At 43.1% G+C, this 16102-nt stretch overlaps 2 protein-coding genes across 3 annotated transcripts in view; both read right to left on the bottom strand.

The window, feature by feature from the left end:
- Positions 1-1290: 1290 nt before the first annotated feature.
- On the bottom strand, positions 1291-14848 carry LOC138982545 (coenzyme Q-binding protein COQ10 homolog B, mitochondrial-like). Of its 2 annotated transcripts, XM_070355860.1 has the most exons (6): positions 14756-14848; positions 13088-13246; positions 6570-6762; positions 5907-6008; positions 5356-5499; positions 1291-3385 (listed from the first exon to the last, which is right to left on the bottom strand). In XM_070355860.1, exons 1-6 carry the CDS (start codon positions 14836-14838, stop codon positions 3365-3367), a joined length of 702 nt encoding a protein of 233 aa, XP_070211961.1. In that variant the 5' UTR covers positions 14839-14848; the 3' UTR covers positions 1291-3364. The 2 variants fall into 2 exon arrangements, with proteins under 2 accessions (XP_070211961.1, XP_070211960.1); XM_070355859.1 differs by having other exon boundaries at positions 1291-5499.
- The window catches only part of LOC138982546 (uncharacterized), a 243226-nt gene continuing 228414 nt past the window's right edge, over positions 1291-16102 (bottom strand). The window contains exon 2 of the mRNA XM_070355861.1: positions 1291-3460. The gene's annotated coding sequence lies outside the window, so the exon portion shown is untranslated. The remainder of the gene's footprint in view (positions 3461-16102) is intronic.

Genomic DNA, 16102 nt, shown 5'->3' on the forward strand with positions numbered 1-16102 from the left:
AGAGATTACCACATTTCTGTGTCTCTTTACGAGTTTTATTATCAGGACGCACTTTTCATCGCTTAAATTTCTTCTCGTAGTTTAAGAGTACCGTAGCTCAAGTTAGAAAATGCGTTTATGTGTGGAAAGAGTAGAAGTGACACTAGAATGCCTTGTAGAAAAATGTTAGACAATTACGCTCCTGTTGCTGTTTAGATTAGGAATTAATAGAGAATATCAGAATTACCTCATCGGTTTGTTTTTGTTAAAGATTTTTTATGAGGTTTTTGTGCATCTGTGATGAACTAAATAATACAGATTTACTTGTTGTCTAACTATTAATGTTGTGACCCGTGTAAGCATTCCACTTATGTTTTCATTCAACTATTTTTTTCTGTATTATCTTGTAGTATTCAAGTTTGAAATTATGTTTACAGCTGTTTGTGTTTCATGTAAATTAGTACATTTAGATCTTTCGAGAAGATCAGCTATCATAATCACAACATAAGTTCAACTTTGTTTGCACAGGAGTGTATTTGAACTTTGGCTGTACAGTTTAAATTCAGTCTTGTTTGATGATACCAGTTTCTTCAGGGTTTTGTTTTTGAAGTGGAAATCAGGACAGAGTATTACATTCTCAAATATGAAAATTTGAGAACATGTTTTAGATTTGTTTTCTCCATTTGTTTTCTCAAGTGGGATTTTCCCCTGAAGTTTTAGACCCATTTATGATTTTGCAAACGCAGATCTATGTTGTTCTTGGTTACATATTCAGACTTCAACTGTGTCCATGCTGATCGACTTTCTTATGAACAAAGATATGGCCCAATGACTTTAGTATGCATAACATTTGCTTTCTAACAGCTGACCAGATCGATTTCCTTTAACAGTAGAATAGTGTTTTGCTAGAAGAACGACTACATGTACAAAACATTCTGGGTAAGGATGGAGTTAAAATTGTGCATCGACAAGCATATTAAGATGCTGAGCTGAAGCCTATTTTAGGTCGGCTTTTTTGAGAGAAGCCAGATTGTTCATTTGCTATTGTCTTTTTTCATCAGGTATTGAAAAAACAGGTGGAATAAAATAAACAATGTTTTCATTGATTCTGTGTGTCCTTCGTTTTCTCAGGAGAGTTTAATCTCCACATTCTTAAAATTAAACTGAGACGGTCTTTAATCTTGGATTTATAACACACTAACACTCTCTCTCCTTCTCTCCCTACCTCCTACTACAACTACTGTGTCAATGATGGTGTGCAATCACCTTCACATTCAATCAATTAACAGGCAGAACAGACACTATTCCAGATACGAATGACACATGAACATATTTTACTCAATCCTGAGAGGATATTATGTTATCATACCATACAAATCTGATACATACAATAAAAGCTTTTTTTTCAGTAACAGTTTACAATATAAGAAGAGTCCAACCTTGAATCAATGCAAAGAAATAATGCTCTCGCAATGAAAGGCTATTGTGTATGCATCACTAAAACCCATTTCCAAGACATATTAGAACACTGGTGCGTAAAGAGATCTGACAAGATACTGCGAACACAATGATAGTACATCACTGTACAAAAATGTTCATGCTCAAACAAACTGCATGGCATAAACATTGCTGATGTCATAACACACACAAAGGAACATGCCCTAAAACAAAACGGATTGGTGGCTTTGACAAACACAAAAAGTTACAAGCATGCTTCAACTACACCTCACCATCAAATTCAATGACATTCAGCAAACATTCACCAGCAGCAAAAAGTACTGAAATGAAAATCTTTAGGTCAGGATGCAAAGTAGTAAAACAAAAAGAATTCAGTTCAACATTCAGTGAACTTCCAAAGAATGAAAGTTAAAACAAAATTAAGACTGTTAGTGTTACAAGCATCCAAACAAAAGGCACAAAAAGCTTTACCATTAGGGATGGAATACCTCTGCATTTCACTCAGCTGAAATGTATAGATACAGTACCATGAAATACTAGAGTCTGCTTAATAACACAATTAATGTACTCAAAAACCTTATTTTTATGATGCACACAATGATTGTTAACGTACATATGCATAATAAATTACGATTTCATTCACACACGATCAACACATTCCCCTTTCAAATAATCATTTTCACAGCATCATGTCATTTGCCCCATCTGGGCCCAAAATTGAGTTTTGAATGATTCTTAGTACATGTATGCATACACTGATCATGTGAACCCAAAACACAACAAACACATTTTTTCTTTAAACAATGAAAGACACGCGTAGCCCATACAACAGAGTCAACAATACCAGGAATTACTCCTCAATCAGCCTCATTCACTGAATAATACGATTGAATTTACTTAATATATGTACCAAACGACAGTGGAACTAGCTTGAAAGACCCCCTGACTTAACACTGCCCCCCTTTTAAGACATAATACTTTTTAAGACATTCTGTTCTTAACATGTGTAAATTTACCTCTATTTGTAGACTCCTTTCTCTCTAAAACCCTGATTTTCTCAGAAGTTGATCCCATAGCTTCACAACAAAAAAGTGAGCAATACATCTTAATACTAAAATTACCACTGAAGATACAGGAGAAATCAGCTTACCGTATTTTCCGGGGGGTTACAAGGCGCTACAGCCCATAAGGCCACCCACTTCTTTAAAAAAAAAAAATTGTAATCCAGTCACCCATTGGGCGCAGGGGGCCGATAGGGCGCACCAAAATTGAAAAAGTATACCCTAACAAACTTGACTAAATGTAAAAACGACTACAGTGTACCGGTATTCGAAATGGAGTTTTTTTTATTTTTTGTTATTTCATACACGGATTAGGCGCTTCGTTATACAAGGCGCAGGGGTCAACCTCGAGGAAAAAAGTCGCGCCTTATGACCCGGAAAATATGGTATGTTCTTGCTCCTTAAAAACATCCAATGCCTGCACATGCGTGAAGTTGAACATGCAATGGGATAATGAAGTAATGAAAATACACACCTCTTTCAAACTTCATACACAGACACACACTCTAAGCCATATGAAATATGTTCTCCTTCAAAATATTTGTGCTAACATCATTAATATATATCTCCCAGGAACACATACAGTCACACTTCCTTCCTGTTGAATCTTCTTCCAATTCCATACTTTCCTCCTCCATCCTCTTTCATAAAGTGACTTTAAGTAACCTACTACATGAATATATCATGCCCAACCAAACAAAATAAAAAATAAATAAAAAACAACAAAAGCTTCGATAAAATATTAAGGAAGAACAGTAGATACACAACAATTAAAAATACTCAAAAGAAATGAGCTAAAATCATGCCAACGTTCAAGAGCTGGCATTTTTTTCAGACCTGCCTGGCTGATCGATATCTTACTTTCTTCACTCTTCTTTTGTGACTATCTGGCAAGATAACAGACAAAAGGATAGTCACCACACAGCTGTTGTCATACATGGGATTATCATCATGAGTTATATCTCGTTCTTCACAGTTTCAAAGAATACTTCCTCATAATGCTTTGCATCATGAAAAGATAACTGTGTGAGAAGACTAATGGAACTAACAACACTGTACATATGGAACTTATGCAACATTTTGTGCAAACAACAAACAAGATGATGAAACAAAAACGCTGCAATGTGTTGAAGAAAGGCTGAGAGAACAAGCACTGAAATGAACAAAGGACTATTAAGTATTATCCTCATTTTTAAGATGCATCTCTTCCATCGACTTGTTAGACCTTGTCAATTCTCTGTCTCACTTGGTATTCAACCTATTTGCTGCCAGGATATATTGGTATACAAACCATTACCTGTATTTACCTGACTTGACAACTTGCAGTGTGCCCTTGATCAGTTGATGTATATAGAGAATACTACATGGCTTGCTGTGTCGTACCAGATTTACACGAGGTTTTTTTTTTTTTAAATATCGAACTGTGAGCGAAAGCGAGCTGTTCACTATTTGAAAAAGCAACGAGTGTAAATCTGGTACGACACAGCAAGCTATGTAGTATTCTGTTTATCCTACATATTATACTTACGTGTATTTTACTCAAAACATGCCGCAGTCGAGGCGGCAACATTGAAGACGCTTCTTTTGGAACCTCGATCTCTTCCAAAGCCTTGTGCAATCTCTTACGTCAAAGCAAACAAACGTCACTCTGGAAAGTGTAGCGTGACGTGTTAGTTCTAAATATTCAATTTGTTTTCCGTAATCACGTTTGTCTCCGTGACTTTGGCATCGTAAGCAGTGGAAAAACAGGTCCCTGCCAGACTTGCTTGACATGACCTCATTTACATGATACCCACACGTGTGTGGTTTGAACAATATTGTTATGTAATGAGTGGTCTCTCTCACGTATGTAGGATAAAAAGGAATACACCACACACACACAGTCATATTATTCCTTTGTTGTTTTTCTTCTTCTTCTTTTTTTGTTGCCTATTGAGGGTTTGTTGACCGTCAAAGCAAGTCACCCAGGATGTCAGCTGATGTCCTACCGGCAGCAAAAGGGTTAGTTGCCAAGTTAACACAGGTGTAACTCATATTTTACAGGCAAATACTTGATTAAGTGTTGACAGGTGTTTATTTGTTTGTTTATTTGTTGCTTAACGTCCAGCCGACTACTCAGAGCCATATCAGGACGAGGAAGGGGGGGATGAAGGGGGCCACTTGTCAAGCGATTCCTGTTTACAAATGCACTAACCCATTACTTGTGTCCCAGCAGGCTTTAGTAAAACTAAATTAATACCTACTGGAAGATTACCAGTTTCCAGTATGTTAAAATAGGCTTAACCTATCTACTGCTGGACTTACATCAGAACACTAACAGATTAAACTATACATGAATCGCGAGACAAGCGGCAAGAGAAGAGATTTTTGGAAAAAATACAGGTGAATGAGCAAGAAGGCAGAAAAAAGAAAAGAATTCATGAAGAAAAAGAGAGCATGACAGGAAAGAGGAACCAAAAATCTACCTAACAGCAAACTAGAAAGCTCCAGCGGTTCCAAAAACAGGAGGGGCCTTTAATTTCATAACCGCAGTGCCCCACTGCGGGATGTTGACAGGTGAGTCATCATCACAATCAAAAGTGCTGATAAAGTCTCAGACATGTGGTTTATCTTCAAAGTCACATCTAAGCATCAACCCATGATCGATAACACACAGTAAAAACGATTTAACTTCCAAGTCACTATCAACCCATCATCAATTACGGACAGTGAAATCACCTCTCACATCTCCCTTTATGATGATGAAAGATAACGAAGAGTTTGGCCACAAGACCAATCACAGCCTTCTTGTCAGGGTCCTGAGTGTCAACACTGATTCCCTAAGCAAATACTATCATCAAGAGTTGGAGACCACGACCTTTGGTTTCTGGGCTTTGATGGACTCTGGGCCGTGAAGAATGTGTGCTCTCTTCAGGAAGGCGTTCACCATTGTCTTCACTACCTCATCAAAGAACATGGTGGCAATCTTGGAGTGGAGATGAGACCGAAATTCAAACGACACCTGAAATCATATATCAATGAGAGCAACTTTAGCAACAGTCAAATGAAGGTAAGCCTTACAAAAATAAGACAGGTAGAAGACACGCACACACACACAAACACACGGTGCACACACACAGATTCATAGTCATGTACACACACACCCGAAATGGGAGACTGAAATCTCCAGATTTACTGAAATTACTGAAAGTGAGCAAAGCTTTGGTTTATAACCACAGTACAACTACAATATACTTCTTTTTACTGCTAGTTTTGACTGACAAAAGCACTTGAGCTGGGGCTTTGAAATTTACGGAAAAGAGTATATTAATGCAAAATTCCCACGTCCACACCCATTCACATATATATACCTATCAAGAATTGAAATGATTAAATGTTGCCACTACAGATAGATTACAATTATCTCACCGAAAAGTCCAGAGTGCATGTGCTGGGGTTGTCTGGAATACCAGGGCTGAAGCGCCAAATAGTCAGCAGCTGGGTGAACAATCGCCCATCCGTACACTCAGACTGAAATACAGACAGTACATTATAAGTCTTTTGTTGTTAAAGGCATTGAAGGGATGTTTTCTGGAAATGGTTCCATCCCTGGGATAACATCATTTTTAACATTGGCATTGTATGTCTTTGTTATTCTTTGTTATAACATATACCCCAGTCTTTTAGAAACTAGCAAGGCCTGGGAAAAACACAACCTACTATACAAACCAGAACAGAACCTTGCGACCGAACCAATAAACTAGCAATGAATTTATGAGTTTTCAAGCCAGATACCCTGGCCTCTGAGTCTGGGCAGCATCAACAACCGAATTCTCACAACATACTATCAACTGATAAATAAAATGAAAATCATAAATCGATGCAAACATAACAGATCAGTAGTGAAGCCATGAACAAGACCTGAAGTTGCTGAACACACACATACACATATGTGCCTTCACACACACACACACACACACCTTCAAGCACCTTCCCAGCTGTATGCATACATTTCAGGTAAGGGTAAAATTTACATACATGTACACAACATGGAACGCAGAAGAAGAAGAACATACATGTACAGACACTAACCCGAACAAGCCTTGGCCTGGTGAGGGTGATGCTGGACGTGTATCGCTCAACGATGGGAGGAAAGCCCACCTCAATCATGGCTTTGCAATGGCCCGGCCTTCTGTTAGTCACAGTGGAGCTCGTGCACCAAGGAACAAACTCGTTGTAATGCTCCACTTCCGCCACTATGTCGTACATTTGCTCCATTGAATACCTGCACACATGTATACAACTACTCCATGACATAGTGCTAGTTTGCTGCAACATGACAGAAAAAAGTTCTTCTGTGAATTATACTGGATGTCATATTGGTTAGTGTCATAATGGGACAAGTTGTGGAATGTTTTCTGGCGCTTCAGAAAAATGGCACCAGCATTAATCGAAAATTTTTAAGTAAATTTTCATTTCATTAATATACTTACCCGAATCACATAAAAGCATTGACGCAGTCTTACATGCTAAAGGTCTGAAAAAGGCTACCCGTCTTAAACAATTTTAAAGGGGAGCAACCCAACACAAAAAGTGTAAATACAGGCATGGCAATGACCACCTACCCGGGGAGTTACCTCCCATCCGGGTTACGTGACGTCACTTCCCCTGTAAACACCACGTGTAACTTCATACGACTTAATAGACTAAAAAATCATATGCGGGGTTGGCGGGAGGGAATACACTATGTGATTCGGGTAAGTATATTAATGAAATGAAAATTTACTTAAAAATTTTCGATTAAATTACATATTCTTACTCCGAATCACATAAAAGCAGATAGCTTCAACAAGGCGGTGGGAATGAAAAACCAAACACACTCTTAAAACCTTGCCAAAAACCTGGCCTGCTGCCAAAAGGTCAGGAAAAGGGCCCAGTGAGAAAGAAAAACGAACTCACTCTAACCCTTGCCAGGAACTGGCCCGCTGCCAAAAAGCAGAAAAGGACCTGAGAACTATCCTGATTGACAGTCGTGATGTCTCTCAGGCATAAGTTGCGAAAGACGACATCAGAGAGCCAGAAATGTGTGCCCAGCACTTCTTCCAATCTCCTGGACCAAGCGACCCAGAAAGAGAACCCAGCCTTGGATAAAGCCGAGCCGAGTAGAGAGGGAAAGACAAGCTGCCCCCCCCCCCCCCCCTTTCGGATGGAAGGAAATGCCCATGCACCAAAAAACAGTCTATGCGTAAGGTAGTCCGATCAGTGAGGTGAGGGACAAACCTCGCGGCGACCATAAGACGATCACGCCAAAGTAATCAAACTTAGGAATGGCGTGAAGCCCAAGTCTGTGAACCTCTTACTTCCAGCCGAAACTGGAAGCAGCTGTCGTGGACGACTGCTGACGTAAGTCGAAGCTCGAACCGGGCGTGACAGTAGCCTGTGCACTAGCCGGTGAACCTCTTACTTCCGGCCGAAGCTGGAAGCAGCTGTCGCGGACGACTGCTGACGTAAGTCGAAGCTCGAACCGGACGTGACAGTAACCTGTACACTAGCCAGTGAACCTCTTACTTCCGGCCGAAACTGGAAACAGCTGTCGCGGACGACTGCTGACATAAGTCGAAGTTCGAACCGAACGTGACAGTAGCCTGTGCACTAGCTGGTGAACCTCTTACTTCCGGCCGAAGCTGGAAGCAGCTGTCGCGGACGACTGCTGACGTAAGTCGAAGCTCGAACCGGACGTGACAGTAGCCTGTGCACTAGCCAGTGAACCTCTTACTTCCGGCCGAAACTGGAAGCAGCTGTCGCGGACGACTGCTGCTGAAGTGACCGGTGACCCAAAACACAATGACTAAAAGCCAGAGTGTTACAGAACAGTCTGCTTGAAGGTAAATGAAGGAAATTCAAAAACCCCAAGTAAACTTCGTAGCCAAAAACCTGAGAGAGGAGATAAGCCACAAAGAATGACTCCTCCAACAAGCATTGCCAAAGACAATGTCCCCTCAGGAAAAACTGAATGTTACTTCCGAGGCCAACTCAAGCGCAACTTAAGTTTGGACGAAACACCAGAACACGTCTGATCGCTAGAGAAGGACGGAGTCAGACTCTGCGAAAGACGCGCAGGACCAAGTCCAGCAGCTTGTGGCAAACTGAGAAGAACGGGGAAGCCTGAAAACAGCAGCCCCACTCAAACGGAAATCGTCCTATCTCATCTCCTGCCTAAGATGAAATAAAGGAAAGAAAGTCGAAGTCCGAAGCCACAAGAACAGGGAAAACAACAACCATCCCGCCCACAGGTGGAATGGCTGTTGCACCAGCCGAGGCTAAAAAACCCTGGATGCCCTAAGGTCAGCCGCTGTTCCGAAACTCAGACGTACCTATGAAGCGTCTGTGAAAGAAACAACCTCTCCGGTAAAACCGGAAGTGCCACTGCAGCAGCCCGTGGCTGAACTGCTGTTACACAACTGAGGCCTGAAGCTGTAAAACCGAAGGACAGCGCTAGCACCGACCAGAAGAGACCTCAGCGGGTGCTCGACTGATGGGCCTAGATCACTGTGAAAGGATCGGCTGACGCATAAACAAATATGCACTCATTAGATCAACGGGAGTCCCCCGACCTCACCACTCCCACAAACTATTGGCTGTGTACAGAGACCATCCAATGAAAACTTGCAAGGAGAAGACCCGCCCCGCCCTCACCAAAGTGGAGGGCGGAGGGGGGGGGGGGGTGTGACCGGGGGCACTTCCTTGGGGAGAGAGGCTTGCTGCTAAGGCTGCCCTTCTCCCTGCCCAAAGGAGATCTAATCCTCGAGAATCAGACAGAGACTGCCCAATGGCCGCCTGCTGAAAACGTCCCGAGGCCTGAGCCTGCTTCCCGTGAGGAGGCCAGCTCTGCTTTAACCCTTGTAGAGAGAAGTCAGAGATCCGCTGATCTCTATCCCACGGGATCTACTTTTCTTTTCTGGTAAAAACACCGAAGTTCAAAAAGCAGGTCCCTCTACTCCGGTCAAAGCCCAATTGTCCCTCCTAGCCTGCTCAGAGACCTGAGCATGCGAGAGAAACAAGTCCTCCCTACACCCGACTATAAAGAGAGGTGAAGGGAGGACAGCCTCTTTGTTCTTCGTTCGCCCTAGCTAGGCTAAACGAGTGGAGATGCCATCAGAGTCCTGATACAAACTAAGCGTGGAATGTTCAGTGACTCCAGGAAAGAGCGCGAGAGCGCTCTGATGATCATCCCCGAAAAAGAGGCAAATTCCAAAAACTGACGTCCAAAATCCTCTAAATTCCTGCGTTCCCATTAAGGTGTACGCGGAAGAGCAAAGACGTCAGCAAAATCCGACCCGGCTTCGGCCAAGAGAACTTCCTATGACAGGAAGAAACAAAAGACGAAGCCTGTGTAGCCGAAGACAGCCGAGGCTGTGCTTGTTCCGGAACTGACCCGTGAAAACCGAGTAGCAGAACCGGAACCCGTGGATACCACTTCCGGTAGGAGATGGCCAGCCAAAACCCGCGGAAGATGGTACCCACATTGAAGGTGACTATCGAACCGGAAGTAGGAAAAAACTCCTCCTTCGCGGAACGGAAGTCCGACATCGCTGAATGCAACCAAAGAGGAAGCCAATGTCCCTCCATAAAAAATCTGGAAGTAATCTCCATCGAGGCCTTGAGAGAAGCCGAGAGATTCGACAGAACGTGTCTGGTCTCTGGCTAAAGCCTGTATAACAGAATAGCCCAGAGAACTGACACTGACCGAAGTCACAGTTGCCAGTGGAAAGCTACTGAACAGGATAACCGGAAAACCGGAAATCCGTTCAACCGGAAACCGTCCTGTCTCACCCCTCCCATAAGAGGGTAAGACAAAGAGGAGGTAACATCCGAAGCCACCAGAACTGAATAGACAGTAGACGCAACACCCGACCAGTGAAGTGACTACCGTCCCGGCCGAGGCTGAAAGCCTGCATGCCCATAGGCCAGCCGATGTTCCTCACTTCGCTAACAGTGTTAGGAAGAAGAACAAAGCATCCGGACAAAGCCGGAAACGCAACAGACAAAACCGCACAATGCGGAAGCAAATGTTGCGTGGACTGAGGACAGAAGACCGAACGCCCGTAGGCTAGTCCGCGGTCAACTCCAGTAGAGACACACAGTGTAATCGCAAAGGAGGACCTATGCTCCCGGTAAACCGGAATGAAGACTGTCCGGATGTCCGTAGGACGTATCCTGTTCCTCACTCACTGCCCTCCGTATAGGAGCAGCAGGGGGAGGAACGGCAACTCCGGGCGGAGCCAGAAAAGCAACGGACGAAGCCGCATAAACGGAAACGCCTGTTGCGATGACAAAGGCCGAGGCCAGAACGCCCGAAGACCAGTCAACGGTCAACCCCAGTCATGACCTCTGTGAGTGCACGGGATGGAGGACCTTCGTTTTCGGGAAAACCCGTAAACGCGACTCCCGAAAACGGAAGCCGCCCTTGCCTATTCACAGCCGTGTAAGCAATGCAAACTGGCTTAGAAAGAGCAGAAGATTAAGCAACGGACGAAGCCGCATACAGCGGCAGCGTCTGCTGCGAGGACTGGGGCCGGAAGCCCGGTGGCCCGAAGGCCAATCCACAGTCGACACCAGCAGGGACCTTCGTGGGTGTGCCAGATTGACCTTCGCTTCCGGGAAAACCCGGAAACGCGACTCCCGCAAGCGGAAGCCGCCCTTGCTCAGTCACGGCCGTACACGCTGTGCGATCAGGCCTAGAAAGAGCAGCATATCCTGACTAGCAGGAAGTTTTGCAGTCGACACCAGCAGGGACCTTCGTGGGTGTGCCAGATTGACCTTCGCCTCCGGGTAAACCCGGAAACGCGACTCCCGCAAGCGGAAGCCGCCATTGCTCAGTCACGGCCGTACACGCTGTGCGATCAGGCCTAGAAAGAGCAGCATATCCTGACTAGCAGGAAGTTTTGCAGTCGACACCAGCAGGGACCTTCGTGGGTGTGCCAGATTGACCTTCGCCTCCGGGTAAACCCGGAAACGCGACTCCCGCAAGCGGAAGCCGCCATTGCTCAGTCATAGCCCTACTCGCTATACGATCGGAACTATGACGAGCAGCATATCCTGACGGGCAGGAAGTTTGCAGGTAGTGAGCCTGCGACCAAGAACTGTTGCTCAAAAGAGAGCGTCCGGTGGCTTCACGAGAGCCAGTGGAGCAGTTCGACTTACCGTCCATGCCCCCCAAGGAGGCAGCAGACGCAGCTGAAGGCCCGCGACCGAAAGCCGTGGCCGACAGGAAGCCAAAGAGCGGCCGTCACCCGCCGCCGGCGGAAGTACAACGCTGGAGACGGCGTGTGAAGCTGCAATCTTCCCTCCCAAACTGCGAAACTCTGGAAAAAGAGAGCAAACAGTATAGACACCAGAGCGCCGCGCTCCGATGCCAAGAGAGGGAAAGCAAGAAGCAAGACACGTCACAGACGTGCTAAACTGCCCCCCAAATTCATTTGGGGCAGAATAAGTAACGGACAAAGCGGTTATACATGCTTAGTACGAAACAACAACAAATGCCAATGGTCTGAAAGACCAATGACACACACCTAACCATGTTATCTCACCGTCAGACGCGCTGACGCAGACAACAGGCGGCAAAACAAAGAGTTACTGAAAATTAACAAGTCCAAACGGACGAAAAATTTAGCAACTACAACAAACTTCCTGTCAAACTAATGACTAAAAAAGGAAGCGCTTACCAACTAACAAAGCAGAAGGCAAGTAAAGAGGTAAAATAAGGATTACCTAACCAAAGTATAGGCCGTGCCACATTCGCCGTCAGCCAAGCTGACAAGCAAACACGGAGCCCCAAAATGCGTTACTGAAAATTTTTTCACAAGTCCGCAAAACGGACGAAAAGTCAGCAACTACAACAACATTCTTGTCAAAATAATGACCAAAATGGAAAGAGCTCACCAAACACGTAAAGGCAAGCCGTTAAGACGGGTTAGGCGGCCGGTGGGTGTCCTTACAAACACCAGCACTCAGCCACACACGGAGCCAAAAATTTCGACGACCTCTCTGCTGTAGGCTGAAATGTCGTATGGAGTTACACGTGGTGTTTACAGGGGAAGTGACGTCACGTAACCCGGATGGGAGGTAACTCCCCGGGTAGGTGGTCATTGCCATGCCTGTATTTACACTTTTTGTGTTGGGTTGCTCCCCTTTAAAATTGTTTAAGACGGGTAGCCTTTTTCAGACCTTTAGCATGTAAGACTGCGTCAATGCTTTTATGTGATTCGGAGTAAGAATATGTAATTTAATTATATTTCTGCTCCTCCTTCAATATTCACTTTTAGTTTCAGTCTGCATTCTATTTTTTCACACAAATTAAGTCTGAACATTGTAATAACATGGATAAAGGTAATCATGAATGCATTCCCTAAATGTTAGCCAGCCTTAAGTTATACTATAGATTCTCAAAGACTGCAGTTTAGTGTTTATCATTTTGAAATTTAGATGGACTGTAAGTGTAACACTCTAATTCTAAATATGAACTCTGGCTTTGTAAGCTCCTCTAACGAGCACAGATTCACCGACACTGGTAGTGACCAAGAATAATGATCAGCTGCCAATTAACTCACCCCAGTATACGTCGCTCTGAATACTCCTTGCGTTTGCTCTGGCTCAAGGGATTGAACTTCTTCGGCAGATTGAACAGCTGACGGCTGGGTTGATCGTACAGCTCCGATGTGGGCAGGGTCGTTGGTACCTTTTTGGTGGACACCAGCATGCACGCACATCTAGGATTTAAAAGTTACACCATAGTAAGTACCGTACCTGCAATGTAAGGGTCGAAAAACATGTGTAACTGTATAAGTGTAATGTAAAAATTGTATGTAAGGCTCCCCCACAGACACAGGGTTTAGCCTGGGAGAAAAAGGCATGGGACATTTGTCCCCCTCTACCATATTCCGATGGGACATAGTCGAAGGCAAGAAGCGCTTTGACCAAAGATGTAAAATGGTGCAATATGGTGCCATCTGAAAATTATCCGCTATATTGTGTAAGTGCGTACGTGTGTGTGTGTGTAATCCGATGTAAAGTGTACATTTGGTAGCGCAGTGGTATGTTTTCTCAATGAGCCCTTTGACGCACTGAAGGGAATTGTGATGGGACGTTTTTAGATTTAATGCGCCAATGGCGTAGGGCGCACTAGTAAATGAAACCCTGCAGATAAAAAGAATGTTTCCAACTCCAATGTACGTCGAGTGTTCTGTTGTCCTTGTTCCCAGGTTATAACCAGAATGTTTACATTTAACTTAACTGACAATAACATGACTGTTGTAAAATTACAAGTTACATAAAGTTATGGCATGCATTGCTAGTACTAGCAGTCCACTATCAGTATCAGACTCAGTATCACTATAATTTAAATTAGATTCACTCATTCTGACATTCAGAATGAAAGTAAAAAGTCTGTTGTAAGTTCTGTATGTTAGCTGGGTGCGAACAGAAGTGCTTGTCTGCATGCATCAGTTCAGTATAGTACTTATAACTAATTATGTTACTAGTCTTAGTCTTAGACCAGGAATGTACACAGACCTTTTACTTAGTTACTAAGTAAGGCAGTACAAACCCTAATTAGTGCTCTCCCACAGTTTCGCCAGTACTAAGCCAAAGTTTAGGATTCTGCCGGCGTTACCCATGCAGATCAGAATCAGGATCGATACATTGCAGGAACCTTTTTAGGTTATCATCGCAACAGATGCAGATCATACATGTTACTTAGTTAATTACTCTGCAGACCTCCAGATGTCACATGAACCATGATGATCCAATCATCAGACTGACCAGAGTAATTACATTTAGTTTTGATTTAGACTACGTGTATTGTTCTGTGTTCTTCGCTGCTTTTTTTTTTTTTTTTTACATCACTGGTCAAAGGGTCAGTGTACATACCAGTCTGCATAAACAAACCACTCCCTTTCTGTAAGTGTAACCTTTACTTGTCCGTGTATGTATTGTATCGCATTTCAGAGACTTAACAAAGACACAGAAGGCAATCAACAACACACATGCTCTCTTTTCTGACATATTTTGCCGAGGATTTACCAAAGATACGAGAGAAAAGAGCGCCAGGACAAGTAAGGCCAGCCACAATATTTTGACCCTGAAATTGAACTGAACTCGACCATAAAAATGTGTGTCACCGACAACTTTGCGCTTGAAATATGAGTGTAAATAACTTTCGTGTGTCAAATTGAAGAAGTGTTATTGAAAACCTACTGTTAATGAACCTACAGACTTACCTTTTCTGAATAAACCGCTCTTCATTCTTCACACAGCGCAACAAACGGATGCCGTGTCGTCCTACCAGCCTTACGTGAGCCATGTTGGAAACCCTGCGCTCTGTCTAAAAATAGTAACTATGACGGAGGGATTCTCCTGGGTTTGTATAAAAAGTGAAACGGGTATATTAACGGTACAGAGATATATGTTTTTGAGTGGGTTACGTATGCCATACTTCCGCGGGAATATTGATAACATTGGATTCCAGTTTTTAGTTTCTTCTTTGCTAACAGTCCAGCTTGAGTGACAGAGCATTGGCAGGAAATGGAGAGATTTGTTTTGTTCTGTCCATGCAGTACCATGATTTGTGTCCATTTATTTTAAAATATAAATTGCAAGAAACCAAAAATGGCACTGCATTCTGGTTTAGTCATTTGCTTCCCATCAACTTGCCGTGACAAAATAACATCATGCAGTTAGTATAATTAAGGCAATGTGCGGCACTAAAATTAAACTTGGAGAATGCATGGAATAAACTAGTTTTCTTGGTGTTATTGAAGTGACTTATAACAAGAAGAGCAAACGCTCGATCGAGTCACTTTCGCAGTTCTGAATATTATATGAGGCATCAGATGGACAGGAAGAAATTGCTATTCACAACACAATGAGTCACGTTCACATAAAATTTGAGCCCGGTCACTTTTATAGTTTCCGAGAAAAGCCCAACGTTAAGTTGTGTGTTGCCGAACAGAAAAGGCTAGTTATCTCCCTTGTTTTTCTGATAACGTTCGTAAAAGGCTACAGATGTAAATACTTTGATGTAAAGAATAATCCTACAAAGTTTCAATCACATCCGATGAACTTTGTCAAAGATATAAAATGTCTAATTTTTCCTTTGACGCTGACCTGTGACCTTGAAAAAGGTCAACGAAACCATCGTTAAAGTGTAGAGGTCATTGGAGGTCACGACTAAACAAAATATGAGCCCGATCGCTTTGATAGTTTCCGAGAAAAGTCCAACGTTAAGGTGGTGTCTACGGACGGCCGGCCGGCCGGCCAGCCGGCCGGACAGACTAACACTGACCGATTACATAGAGTCACTTTTTCTCAAGTGACTCAAAAATGAATGAAAACATTGTGAATATTAATGGACACAGACGTTATATAGGATATCTAGGAAACGGTTTTACAGCGACATCATACATCAGAAATGCATGATATTTGGCACGATGATACACAAGACTCATATCTACAATCATATACAACGATTTTTTGACTGAAGACTACAGTTGAATACAAAAAAAATGTTTTAAAAGGATTAATGAATTTCTAGCCACATTTTTATGAATCCTTATTGTAAAAATTTA

The sequence above is a fragment of the Littorina saxatilis genome, linkage group LG12 (assembly GCF_037325665.1).
Source record: "Littorina saxatilis isolate snail1 linkage group LG12, US_GU_Lsax_2.0, whole genome shotgun sequence".
NCBI lineage: Eukaryota > Metazoa > Mollusca > Gastropoda > Littorinimorpha > Littorinidae > Littorina > Littorina saxatilis.

Excerpts from the sequence above, each read along its gene's own strand:
- LOC138982545 (XM_070355860.1), bottom strand. The coding sequence starts at position 14,838 with ATGGCTCACGTAAGGCTGGTAGGACGACACGGCATCCGTTTGTTGCGC. Across the intron at positions 13,247-14,755 it reads GAGCGGTTTATTCAGAAAAG|ATGTGCGTGCATGCTGGTGT; the intron begins GTAAGTCTGTAG and ends TTTAAATCCTAG. Across the intron at positions 6,009-6,569 it reads CCAGGCCAAGGCTTGTTCGG|TCTGAGTGTACGGATGGGCG; the intron begins GTTAGTGTCTGT and ends TCTGTATTTCAG.